A 14278-nucleotide genomic window follows, 5' to 3' on the forward strand; every position below is an offset into this window, starting at 1 on the left:
TTACCTGGCTGACCAGGGGTGTACTCTCACAAGCCTGGCTGGCCAGGTGTACTCTCACAAGCCTGGCTGGCCAGGTGTACCCACATAAGCCTGGCTGGCCAGGTGTACCCACATAAGCCTGGCTGGCCAGGTGTACCCACATAAGCCTGGCTGGCCAGGTGTACCCACATAAGCCTGGCTGGCCAGGTGTACCCACATAAGCCTGGCTGGCCAGGTGTACCCACACAAGCCTGGCTGGCCAGGTGTACCCATACAAAAATACACCAAATACAAAGCGAGCATTAAAGCAACATATAAACGAGGAAGGTCTGCTGACAAGAGAGGTGTCAGCCTACCTGCATATTGTACCGGTCACCTGGGTTGGTGTGTTCAGCATGAACTGCCACTTCTCTACCTGTTGTTGTACGGGTAACACAGACACGTTATATGAGCTGGCTGTTGATAATTGAATGTGTTTGATGTGAAGTACTTCTGCTATGTCCAGTTATCTGTTGTCTCAATATCTGTCAGTTGCTTCGGCCTTGCTGGTCAAGCTCTCTCTCTCTCTCTCGTCTGAAGTGATGGTTTGTCTGGCAGGTTTGGAGCGGCAGCTGACGCCCGTTGAGACTCCGGAATCACCCAGACTCCAGCCAGCATCTTCGCCCACCGCCTCCCCGCCCTCGGCTGCTACTTCAGGTACGTCTCCTCCCACCACACCCTCACCCACCCTGGGGCAGGGGCTCTCATTACTAGCACAAGAGATCACTAGGAGTGGACTGGTGATTGTGTTACAAGAAGTGGATTGGTGATCGAATTATGAGGGTGAAGTACAGGAGAGGTGAACATAGGGACAGTATAGAGACTGCATGGACAGTTCCAGGGAAAACTAGTAGGGTAAGGCTTACCATGAGCTATGGGAAGGGAAAGCTCTCAGCCTGCTAACAGGAGTCAGCAGTCGTCTGCTCCTGTACCCTCCTGTGTGTAAAACTAGTAGGGTAAGGCTTACCATGAGCTATGGGAAGGGAAAGCTCTCAGCCTGCTAACAAGAGTCAGCAGTCGTCTGCTCCTGTACCCTCCTGTGTGTAAAAAGTAGTAGGGTATGGCTGAGAGAGAGAGAGAGAGAGAGAGAGAGAGAGAGAGAGAGAGAGAGAGAGAGAGAGAGAGAGAGAGTGAGAGAGATGGGAGGAGGGGGCCTGGAGAGATAGCAAGAGTGAAAATATATATTAACATTAACCTTTATGTAACAACACCTCGCAGCAACTTTCAGTTACATTAATTACTACTAAATTTATGTGTTATTACTTGCTCAAAACTTTTTAGGTATTTTCTTAAAGCAATTTGGAAAAGACATTTGGACGATTTTTTCTCAAATTTTACATTTATTAATTAAACAAAATTTTCTTTGGCTTCATCTTGCCATTCCTTACATTATATTAATCTTCTATTTTTTTCAACTTCTATTTTCATGTATTTTCAAAGTATTCCTTTCATGCATTTCCAAAGTATTTCTTTCATGTATTTTTAAAGTATTCCTTTCATGTGTTTTCAAAGTATTCCTTTAATGTATTTTCAAAGTATTACTTTCATGTTTTTTCAAAGTATTCCTTTCATGTATATATGTTCTCAAGTTGATATATTTTTGCCTTTAAACTTTGGTTTACTTCACAATAACGTAAGTAGGACTGTCCTTAGTGACTTAAAATGCCCGCCACTGATCCCCATTTTTACCGACCTGCTGATGCAGGAGGCGAGGGTGGATGGCGCCCCAGGATCATCCATGTGGAGGAGGCGGCAGCCGGTAGCTAGCACTCTACCACCTAGTATTTAGCTGGCTGTAGAGGATAGCATCAGCGCGCGCACTGCCCTCTCTCTCTCACACTACGCGACACGTAGCTCTCCAGGCCCATGCACAACCTAACCACAACTTTCCCAGTGGGGGACAATCTCCAAGAGTAACGTTAATTCAACGGTGAATCAACGTTATCCACGTTTATTTAACGTTACGCTTGGATATTTACACACTGCATTATTTGTTATCTTTCACGTTGTTACAACGTTGTAACAAGGCAGGAAGGTTGTCGTTATGTGGTGTGATGATGGGGACCTAGACTGTAGCACTGGCATATATGGTCTTCAGTGCTACAGGAGACATGGCTTGTAGACACTGAGGTACACAGTAGTAGGCTCTCTACTGTACACACGCCCCGTAGATGGTACAAGCGGCATACACTACCTGTCACCCTACTATAGGCATAACCTGTAGGCTACAGCACACATACTGTGACCCTACTGTAGGCATAACCTGTAGGCTACAGCACACATACTGTGACCCTACTGTAGGCATAACCTGTAGGCTACAGCACACATACTGTGGCCCTACTGTAGGCATAACCTGTAGGCTACAGCACACATATTACCTGTCACCCTACTTTAGGCATAATCTGTAGGCTACAGCACACTGTGACCCTACTGTAAGCATAACCTGTAGGCTTAACTTGTAGCATTAACTCAATGGCATGAGGTTCAAAAAGTTATAATAGAGGGTAGTGGAGAGGAGGAAGTGGTCACAACCAGGATGGAGCCATGAGCACCTGTATACTGCCATAGACAAAGGTGTACAATGTCTCATGTTGGTAGCCCTGGGGATATCTTGGAACAACTTCATGCCACTGTCAAGACATTATGGTCGTCTAAGGTCTGTACTGTTGACGGTTGTTTCCACCCCCTTCACGACAGTTTAATCTGCTCGCCTCCGGACCTCATTCCTAGCCCAAGTGGCCACACAATCTCCTCTCACATATATAAAGGTGATCCAAGCTGTAACACTTTTCTCCTGGTTCACTCTACACTGGTCACTCGTGTGATACAGTGTGAGGCACAATAGTCCAGTCGCAGGCGATGAGTCACAATAACGTGGCTAAAGTATGATGACCAGACCACACACTAGAATGTGAAGGGACGACGACGTTTCGGTCCGTCCTGGACCATTCTCAATCGACTTGAGAATGGTCCAGGACGGACCGAAACGTCGTCGTCCCTTCACATTCTAGTGTGTGGTCTGGTCATCATAGTCCAGTCCCCTCAAGTATCCTGGCACACGATCGATACCTGTGTTTTGGTCTTTTGCTTTCAGGTAAAGAGTTCATCGTGAACAAGAAACACTCGAGCAGCATAATGGTCCACCTCTAATTATCTTGTCAGTCACTTTCTTACAACAACAACGATGGTTCTGTAATGTGATATAAACCGGTCTAGAATTTCTTTAGATAGTTTTACAACTTAATTTGGCCTTCATTATACATTTTAACCTGTTTGATTTTTGCTTATGGTTTACTTTGCTGTGTAGTGAACGTATCAGAGCATTATTCATAGCTATATTGTACTAAGCTTTTCCTATAACTACGGGGGGCAAGTAGAGGCTGTAGGCACTCCTGTGAATCATTATCTTGACACACAGTTCGTGACTTGTAGGACTCTTCCTTCTCTTCAAGTATCATTACTCTGTGTGTCCTGTTACCCCCCCTTGGTGCCAGTCACCTTCAGTGTCCTCCCCTAGACACCCACTACTGTGGTCTTATATATATATATATATATATATATATATATATATATATATATATATATATATATATATATATATATATATATATATATATATATATATACTTTGATTCTACTTTGCTCTGATGAAGGCGAATTAGCCGAAAACGCGTTAAGCATTTTCTATTTTTCATATGTGGTTATTCTGCATACTTGGATCAGTGTTTTTGTGATCATTGTTGCATATATATATATATATATATATATATATATATATATATATATATATATATATATATATATATATATATATATATATATATATATATAGTCAACTGTAAGTAAATGTAATATATACTATATCTTATTGATACAAAGTTTCGGTTGGAGATCGATATCAAATTTAAATTAATGTGAAATTCGGTATTTCCAATTTAGGCTCTGGAACAGATTAACAAAAAGAAATCCATATTATTAACTCTTTTGCAATGAAATGATTGTATGTTTATGGTTCCCAAAATTCGGGACATGGTGCACTAATTGTTGTAACAGAGCAGCAGCTGGAGGGTGACGTTTTAGCAATTGCGCTCAATGTTCACAACATTTTGGCCCAGACAGAGCGCCCGGGATTCTCCCAGCTCGACCATTACGACGACACACTTCGTCTCCTCCTCCCCTACTAGATGAAGTTACCTTGAAGTGTTTCCGGGGCTTAGCGTCCCCGCAGCCCGGTCGTCGACCAGGCTTCCTTGTTGCTGGACTGGTCAACCAGGCTGTTTGACGCGGCTGCTCGCAGCCTGACGTATGAATCAGCCTGGTTGATCAGGTATCCTTTGGTGATGAAGCACAAGACTTTCTCTCCTCCTTCACTGTGGCGGTCTTGTCCCCTCTACCCTGGCCACACGGTGCCCAGGAGACGCTCCTTTCTGCATGATGGTGTTATTTCCGCTCTTGCAGGTGTGTCGTCGCGGCCTGGGAGCGCCACCTCCGGCCAGGATGAAGACGTCCGCACCGTGAGCGTCACCTCCTCCGGGTACGAGTCCGGCAGGAGGTCCTCGGGTGAGCCCAGGTCGCTCTCTGAGCCTCTAGTCTCCCCTGATAAGTGGGTCATCCTCAAGAGTCTCTCCTCTCTCCGTCAAGTGAGTTTGTGTCAGGTTTATCTTAGTTTACAATGTACCTGTTATCATCTTATAAATTCTGCTAGAATTTACCTACTTAAAATTATCTGTTAGATTTAGGACCTGCCCGAAACGCTGTGCGTACTAGCGGCTTTACAAGAATGTAAATACCATGCTATATATCTTCACAAACCCAATGTACCTTCTTGCATATAAATATATAAATTAATAAAAGTTCTTCTATCTTGCTAGCCATTTGTCTGGATTTGTTATCTTATGTTCATCCCCCCAGCAAGCTTCCTCGTGTATTGTGTGTGAAATTTTTGCTGTGCAGTTTCACGTCTTTGTTGTGTTGCCTTGCAGAACTTGTGGCGGCGGCACCAGGAGCTCTCCCACCACCCGGACTCTGATGGATCATGCTGACAATTAGCCGCCGCTCCGGCGACTCTCCCTCCCCTCCCTCCCCCTGACGCTGGTGGTAGCTCAGCATCCCAGCCTCGCTCTCAGATCCCGTCCTTGAACGTACAGTCCGAGCTTCTTCCTGTGGTGTTTCCTTCCTTTCCCGAGGTTGACTATAGCGAAGCGCTCCCGTCCGCTCGCGAGTATGCTTACCCTGTTCCTCATCAGCTTCCAGCCCAGCAGCTACCTCCTCCTCCTCCTGACTTGACTCCTAATCTTAGTTCTTCTCACGACGAACATGGCCCCCAGTACTCTTCTCAACAGTCTCCTTGCCAAAGCGTTTCTCCGAGAGATAATCTTTCTAACCAAGATATGTGTCCAGAAGACCATACATCTTCCTCTCAACTATCTTCTCACGAGAGTCCCCCTTCACAGGACTCTTCTGCTTCTCAAGAGCCTTCTCCTCAACGCTCTCTGACTCCACAATCTCCCAGTCAAAACTCTTCATCTGATGACGGTCCATCCACAGTCTCTCCTGAACATTCTCACCATAGCCCGACTCCAGAAGATGGTTCTGTTGACTCCTCTCTCCATTATAGTCTCTCGCCTGCTCCTTCTTCTCCTCAACTGTCTCCTCGTCAGATTCCTTCCCCCGAACTCTCTAAATCCGAGATTTTTTCCTCGCAACACGCACACTCTCATCATCCGTTCCTCAAAGTTCCTGCGACACAGCTTCATCCCCAGTTGCTTTCTTCGTCCCACATCCCACCTCTGTACCTGGAAACGCCTCAGCGTGGACCCTTTTTAACCGTCGGCCGCCCTGAGGCGTACAGTCCTCTCCCGCCTCTGGACTCCTCCTGCCCCGCCACCTGACCTCCCCCCCAACCCCCTCCCCACCCACACCAGCCCGGGAAAGTCAAGCGTTTCCTCGGCTGGTAGTCTCCGGAGCGGCCAATGGCAGACATATTCCTGCCAGGAAATGTGGACCCAAACACACAAACAACCTAAGACAATAAGTGAATGTATTCAACCTTGCAAATGGCTGCTACTAACTTCCAAGATAGCTGTGGGAAGCCTCCAGGTGCGGGAGAACGTCAGGGTTCTCCCCACACTGTGATACATTGAGATGATAAATGTTACTTTAAGGTTAATTACCTGAAATATTGGTACTCTGAGAATACCATGTAAAATTGACTGTAATATAGTATTTTCTAAAATATATATATGTATGTATATAATATCTTGTAGTGACACACACACACACACACACACACACACACACACACACACACACACACACACACACACACACACACACACACGCACACACACACACACACCAAAGGCCAAATTAGGTAAGATTTCTTGCATACGGCTTTTAAACAGCAGTTACTTGGTGCGTGACATTGGCATCAAGCGTTGAGTGAAAGTCTGGTGTGTGTACCTGGCCACAGGTACCTGAAGGTGGGTACCTGGCCGCGGGTACCTGAAGATGGGTACCTGGCTGTGGTATGAAGCAGCGCGTCCCCTGCAGCACCCAGCAGGTAGTTCTAACTACCGCCAGGGTCGCTGGTGTTCCCGGAGCTAACCATCCCCGGGATTTCAAGAACTTCGCTTAATACTTACATTGTGTCTGTTTTATCAGTCACAAGATTTATGAACTTAATCGTCTTAAAATATGTTTGTGTAGTTCGAGATAAATTTCTCACAATTTAAGCGACTTTCTTAAGTCCTAAGTCTCTACCACCTCTCAAGCTCACCTGTCCACACGTTAATGAGAGAGTAATGATTGACAGTTATGACATGTGAATAATTATTGACAGTTACAATATTTGAGTAATGATTGACAGTTATGACCGCTTGTCAAGAGGGAAGCATTATAAGTACATATTTGAATTTGTTGAGCCTGAGACATTTTTCATGCGGAAAATAAATAAATAATATAATTTCTGCCACTTTTTTAAGAGGCTGGAAACCTACTAACCAAATAATTATTTTTTGATAGTCTATGTGGTCTAAGGGAATGAGGTTGAGCTAAGTCAGTAACCTTTATGAGAATGATAATACCATTAACAAGTCAGCGAGAGGTCGGTTTTGAGACAATTTTGTCAGTGTAAACCACACACCCATTATTGTACAACTGTAAACCATTGACCCACCCTCCCCCCTAGAGGGTGAGACCCCTCTTCCCCTTGAGGGTGAGACCCCCTCTCCCTTGAGGGTGAGACCCCTCTCCCCCTTGAGGGTTAGCACATGAAGGTCTGAGATGTGCTCCATCATCCTCGAGCCCAGAATCTATTTTTATATTGTACATAATAAAGAGGACCTGGAACAATGTTGTGTGTGTCATTTACTCTCCTGCATACAGTTAAAGTCACCGGATGACCCCCACACCCCCCTTACATTGTGGTGAGGGGGACATGAGGTCACTATACACAAGGTCACTATACATGTCACCCATGCAATAACGACCAAGTCAGTGGACAGGTTAACAAGAAATGTAACAGCGCCGTGGGAGACGCCCAAGAAAAGTGTAACTGGATGACATACAGTTATCCTAAGATATATATACATTTTCTCTCGATTAATTATGGAGATTAAAGGAAGTGAATACGTTTTGGTCCATGATGGATCATTATCAAATAAAATTTCGGGCCAGGACGGACCGAAACGACACTTCCTCTATTTACAGATGTGTGGGTTGGGAATCTGATGTTCAGCCCCGGTATTTTGACTTGCTCCTTGCATTTAGGAAGACTGTTTAAGTCTCCCTAAGTGTAAATAAAGTATATTACGTTACATCCTTCTAAACTATTGTCTATCCTCTCCGGTTCCTTCACCCTCTTGAGTGTATTTACAAACTGATTCTGTATTTTAATAAACTTGAAAAGCTTTCTCATATTTTATAAAGAAGTTTCATATTTGGGAAATAAAATATTGTCATCCATGTACGTTGTTGGAATAGAAGAAAGAAATTGAATTAATCACAATGATTTGATAGGGATTAAATCTAATTACATATGATGTGGTCAAATCTTTTGAGTATAGTGTAGCAGACTTGCAACAATACAGTACACTATGCTTGCAACAACTCAACACGGTGAACGTGCAACAGTGCAATGCAATGTTTGCAATACAAACAATCTAACCTACCTGTCAGTAATAAATTTATGTTAAAACAATTAATTCTTGGAGACAGCAGTAGCAACAAATAGTTGGATTCAACAATGTGGCTTAAATGAGGTACAAACTGTTATGTGGATTCTCAGCTCAATATCCCTGCTCAAGGTGTTGCCATATTTCTTAACAGCCTGCTTTAATACAAGTCAACATGACTCAATATTTATCCCATTCAGGCATACAGACCGAGGTAAGCTTTAAGTCATGCGACAAGTGACAACACTGCTCGCGGGGCAGACTGTGTTGTCGGCCACCAGAGGTCGTTGGGTGAGGGTGTGTGTTGCGCCCTGCTCCCAGTGTTGACCCGGCTGTGTGTGGCGCCCTGCTCCCAGTGTTGACCCGGGTGTGTGTTGCGCCCTGCTCCCAGTGTTGACCCGGCTGTGTGTGGCGCCCTGCTCCCAGTGTTGACCCGGGTGTGTGTTGCGCCCTGCTCCCAGTGTTGACCCGGGTGTGTGTTGCTCCCAGTGTTGACCCGGGTGTGTGTTGCGCCCTGCTCCCAGTGTTGACCCGGCTGTTGCAGTGTCTGGGCCGGGGGCGCGGCCCTCTGGCTGTTTGTATTTGGCGTCATTGGGACCCCTCCTCCTCCTTCCCCCAATCCGCCGTAAGGAGACGGTTATCCTCGAATTCTCAGGCAGGGCGTCGTACCTCGCTGTGGAAGTGGTAATCCTGGATATGCTCCGGGTGAATGTGGCGGATGTCTGTGGGGTGCAGCTCCTCACGACCCATCGCGCGCTTGTGAAGTTCAGCTCCTTGGTTGTTTATCAAGATGTAGCGCTTCATGGAGTACCCTTCGAGTTTTCGGAGGGGCTGCTTCGTCGCTACTAACGTAAGTATGAGGCAGTGGTGTCCCTCCGAATGAATTGTCCAGTAGTTCATTCTTTTCATTTTGCTATGTCTGGCCGGTGGCGTGGGGTCTCGAACGGGACTCGGTCCATCGCTCTTCATCTTTCAATCTCCTATTCCGTCGACAGTCACGTTGATGGGTTACCCCATCCGTACATAGGATTCACTATGTGAATCCTATGTGGATTCTCGGCTCAATATCTCTGCTAGAGCTGTTGCCACATTTCTTAAGTCTGCTTCAATAGGCTTTACTCCTGACCATAACTTTGCAGATTCACTAAATACTATTAAGGCAATCACATAAAGGCAATTCCAGATTACATAAAAAACGAAAGTCAACATGATTCCATATTTATCCCATTCAGGCATACAGACCGAGGTAAGCTTCAAGTTATGCAACAAGTGACAACAGTGCTCGCGTGTCAGAGGCTGTGTTGACAGTTTCAGAACTCCCCAAACCCGATCATCAATATGGTGTCCTACAATAATATTACTCAAACTCTTAATTACTCAATAGCTACTTCCGGAGACAGGTATATTTGCATACCACGTGCCATTACTCAAACAATTCAAGACACCCCTTGAAAATCTCATATGCAAATTTATATATGCTGGAGGGAGATTAGCCTAATGCTAACCTCCTTCCAGTACATTTAAGGTTAGTTGAGAGGTCCAACCTCTCCTGATTGGCAATGGGGACGTCATCCCCACCTAACTCTTGAGCAGTCCCTTCCTCGCCACATTGGAATCTTGTTTAATATAAACCGGTATCACAACATCCGGGATATGTATTATTACCCCCAAAATAAATTCTCGTTTGCCTTGTAACTTTAAATGAATTCTGTGTCAATCCATAAGGATCTGAGAGGGAAATAACGCTCACATTAGACGAGGATGAATGTTGTTACTGGGCTGAAATCCTAGTACAAGGATGTTAAGTACCCTCCCACACACCAAGGTGGGTGTGTGAGGGAGTCGTTATAGTATAACTCAAAGCCTCAAACAACAAAGCCGTAAGATTCAGTTACTTTAACGATTTGCTTTAAACAGTAATATACAAGATGACCGACCGCAAGAAAGCAATAAAATTGTCTTAGCCATCACAGACACTAGAGAAGAGCAATTTAAATTTCAGATAAAAATGTGAAAGCAATCGTCACTTTTTGCAGTTTCTGGGACAATTTAGACGTAATAACCAACTATAGCAACAGGGATGATAAAGACACGTCTTGTGAAAGCAGGCAGCGAGGATCTCTTTTTGGCGTTCATAATAAATAAATCTGAAATCTGTGCAGTACGTCAACTGTTGTGACGTAAGAGAGCGTGCGAGTGTTGGCGGGAGGCCGCCAGCGGGGTCAGTGCTGCTCCAGCGCCCATTAAGGATGCACGCATGACCTTGCAGCGACACCACGTACAGTACCCACCAACACAGGAAGCCCAGCCACCCTCACACACTACAAGAGAAACACAGGTACACCGCCTCTATTATTAATTCTGATTTACAGTTTTACCTTTTGATATATATATAATAATTTTCAAATAATTTTTCCAACGTTGTAGCAATGTATGAAACAAACCAAAGAGTGGCTATGGAGCAGAACAATACTAAAAAATGCTCAATAAATACAAAATATGTTACGGATTTAAATTTACTCATGTTTATCACGAACTTATTCATCATGTTTATCATCATTAACTTGTATATGACCAAGACTTGATATTCTATATGCTTCTGCAGTTGTTTAGTGGGAGATGTTGACATGGTAGCGGCTCAACTGCCTTTTGTTGACTAATTCTTTCCATCCGAGCATTCGGGACTGTTGTTATATGTGATGATGTAGAAGGTTAGAACTAAAATTATTTTTACGGAAGACCCGCCAATGAAAACTTACTCATTGCTACGATAATGATTAAGTTACTGTGTTTGTAATCATATGTTTGTAGAAATTCTATTTTTTTTCTTATGAAATGATAAATCTGTCCATTTCATTATGTATAAGTTAATTTGTTTAAATTTGAGTTAAAACTAACGAAGATATATGACCGAACCTAACCAACCCTACCTAACCTAGGTTAACCTAACCTAAACTAACACAATTAAGTCACTAAATGATGGTCTTAATATAATATAATAATAATCAAATAAATTAATTGGAAACAATTTATTGAAAATCAAGAAAATCACTCGGCCTATAAGGCAAATCGGGCCCTGCATAGTAGGCCGAGAAGTGCGTTCTGGCTACTAGGTACGATATATATATATATAATATATATATATATATATATATATATATATATATATATATATATATATATATATATATATTATTAAATATGACCGAAAAAGTAAGATTAATAATTCTAACACGAATTTTCTCAATCTTTCGTACATTTCGTTTCACTGTTGGAGGTAAATCAAAAATCAATTCTCCAAAATTCATTTTTATTTCTAGTCTGACGCGACACGAGCGCGTTTCGTAAAACTTATTACATTTTCAAAGACTTTAGTTCACAAATACACAACTGAATAGAACTTACGCATCTCCGATTTTATATCTACATTTGAGTGAGGTGGAAGGGGTGATGTGGCATTAACACAAGACAGAACAAGATATGGTATTAATAGGGTATTAATTTCATCAACACAAGACAGAACAAGAGTATTAATAGGGTATTAATTTCATCAACACAAGACAGAACACGAAACAATGGATATTGAATAGAAGTGTTTGTAGAAAGCCTATTGGTCCATATTTCTTGATGCTTCTATATTGGAGCGGAGTCTTGAGGTGGGTAGAATATAGTTTCGCAATAATTGGCTGTTGATTGCTGGTGTTGACTTCTTGATGTGTAGTGCCTCGCAAACGTCAAGCCGCCTGCTATCGCTGTATCTATCGATGATTTCTGTGTTGTTTACTAGGATTTCTCTGGCGATGGTTTGGTTGTGGGAAGAGATTATATGTTCCTTAATGGAGCCCTGTTGTTTATGCATCGTTAAACGCCTAGAAAGAGATGTTGTTGTTTTGCCTATATACTGGGTTTTTTGGAGCTTACAGTCCCCAAGAGGGCATTTGAAGGCATAGACGACGTTAGTCTCTTTTAAAGCGTTCTGTTTTGTGTCTGGAGAGTTTCTCATGAGTAGGCTGGCCGTTTTTCTGGTTTTATGGTAAATCGTCAGTTGTATCCTCTGATTTTTGTCTGTACAAAAGACAAAAGACAGTTTTTACAGACAAAAATCAGAGGATACAACTGACGATTTACTATAAAACCAGAAAAACGGCCAGCCTACTCATGAGAAACTCTCCAGACACAAAACAGAACGGTTTAAGAGACTAACGTCGTCTATGCCTTCAAATGCCCTCTTGGGGACTGTAAGCTCCAAAAAACCCAGTATATAGGCAAGACAACAACATCTCTTTCTAGGCGTTTAACGATGCATAAGCAACAGGGCTCCATTAAGGAACATATAATCTCTTCCCACAACCAAACCATCGCCAGAGAAATCCTAGTAAACAACACAGAAATCATCGATAGATACAGCGATAGCAGGCGGCTTGACGTTTGCGAGGCACTACACATCAAGAAGTCAACACCAGCAATCAACAGCCAATTATTGCACAACTATATTCTACCCACCTCAAGACTCCGCTCCAATATAGAAGCATCAAGAAATATGGACCAATAGGCTTTCTACAAACACTTCTATTCAATATCCATTGTTTCGTGTTCTGTCTTGTGTTGATGAAATTAATACCCTATTAATACTCTTGTTCTGTCTTGTGTTGATGAAATTAATACCCTATTAATACCATATCTTGTTCTGTCTTGTGTTAATGCCACATCACCCCTTCCACCTCACTCAAGTGTAGATATAAAATCGGAGATGCGTAAGTTCTATTCAGTTGTGTATTTGTGAACTAAAGTCTTTGAAAATGTAATAAGTTTTACGAAACGCGCTCGTGTCGCGTCAGACTAGAAATAAAAATGAATTTTGGAGAATTGATTTTTGATTTACCTCCAACAGTGAAACGAAATGTACGAAAGATTGAGAAAATTCGTGTTAGAATTATTAATCTTACTTTTTCGGTCATATTTAATAATATATGTCTACAGGAAAGACTGCTACCAAAATATACTAATATATATATATATGTCGTACCTAGTAGCCAGAACGCACTTCTCAGCCTACTATGCAAGGCCAGATTTGACTAATAAGCCAAGTTTTCCTGAATTAATATATTTTCTCTATTTTTTTTCTTATGAAATGATAAAGCTACCCATTTCATTATGTATGAGGTCAATTTTTTTTTATTTGAGTTAAAATTAACGTAGATATATGACCGAACCTAACCAACCCTACCTAACCTAACCTAACCTAACCTATCTTTATTGGTTAGGTTGGGATAGGTAGCCGAAAATGTTAGGTTAGGTTAGGTTAGGTAGTCGAAAAACAATTAATTCATGAAAACTTGGCTTATTAGGCAAATCGGGCCTTGCATATTAGGCTGAGAAGTGCGTTCTGGCTACTAGGTACGACATATATATATATATATATATATATATATATATATATATATATATATATATATATATATATATATATATATATATATATATATATTCTGGGAAATTTTCTGGCTATTTTCTGGGAAAGTAAAAGAAGTGTATATCACTCATATACATAAAACGTATATATTTGCATATCAAACAACATTCACAGTTAAAAAATTTCTCACAAAATACATGAAATCACATAAAAAACGTGATGGCAGTAGAACTGGAACAGAGGATGGACTCGAACGCGGACCCCTCGCAAGACACCTGCCTCCACCGCTTCTTACTTCTGATAGTAAGATTAGAGTTTCAGGATAGTCCCATGAACTCTCTCATCTCCGGACACTTTGTTTATTTCTCCTGTTAGCTGGGATGGAAGCTCCTTCAGCGAAGCACAAGTTATTGAGACGTTCTTCACACTGACAAGGCTGTGTGCTTGGTCCCACTGACAAGGCTGTGTGCTTGGTCCCACTGACAAGGCTGTGTGCTTGGTCCCACTGACAAGGCTGTGTGGTCCCACTGACAAGGCTATGTGCTTGATCCCACTGACAAGGCTGTGTGCTTGATCCCACTGACAAGGCTGTGTGCTTGGTCCCACTGACAAGGCTGTGTGCTTGGTCCCACTGACAAGGCTATGTGCTTGGTCCCACTGACAAGGCTATGTG

At 42.7% G+C, this 14278-nt stretch overlaps 2 protein-coding genes across 7 annotated transcripts in view; both read left to right on the forward strand.

Moving 5' to 3' along the window:
* The window catches only part of LOC123764294 (uncharacterized), a 114193-nt gene extending 106821 nt beyond the window's left edge, over window positions 1-7372 (forward strand). For 4 of the 5 annotated variants that reach the window (XM_069315780.1, XM_069315779.1, XM_069315783.1 and 1 more), the window contains 4 exons: window positions 577-675; window positions 1724-1777; window positions 4477-4658; window positions 5001-7372. In XM_069315780.1, the coding sequence (XP_069171881.1) occupies window positions 577-675; window positions 1724-1777; window positions 4477-4658; window positions 5001-5060 (395 nt within the window). In that variant the 3' untranslated portion in view covers window positions 5061-7372. The remainder of the gene's footprint in view (window positions 1-576; window positions 676-1723; window positions 1778-4476; window positions 4659-5000) is intronic. The other variant, XM_069315782.1, reaches the window with a different exon arrangement.
* Window positions 7373-8745: 1373 nt separating this feature from the next.
* Window positions 8746-14278, forward strand: part of LOC123764293 (propionyl-CoA carboxylase alpha chain, mitochondrial) — a 57480-nt gene continuing 51947 nt past the window's right edge. Inside the window, exon 1 of one of the 2 annotated variants that reach the window (XM_069315790.1) lies at window positions 8746-9042. In XM_069315790.1, the coding sequence (XP_069171891.1) occupies window positions 8995-9042 (48 nt within the window). In that variant the 5' untranslated portion in view covers window positions 8746-8994. Of the gene's footprint in view, window positions 9043-10386; window positions 10531-14278 lie in introns of those variants that run through there. The other variant, XM_069315789.1, reaches the window with a different exon arrangement.

The sequence above is a fragment of the Procambarus clarkii genome, chromosome 82 (genome assembly GCF_040958095.1).
Source record: "Procambarus clarkii isolate CNS0578487 chromosome 82, FALCON_Pclarkii_2.0, whole genome shotgun sequence".
In the NCBI taxonomy this organism is placed as follows: domain Eukaryota; kingdom Metazoa; phylum Arthropoda; class Malacostraca; order Decapoda; family Cambaridae; genus Procambarus; species Procambarus clarkii.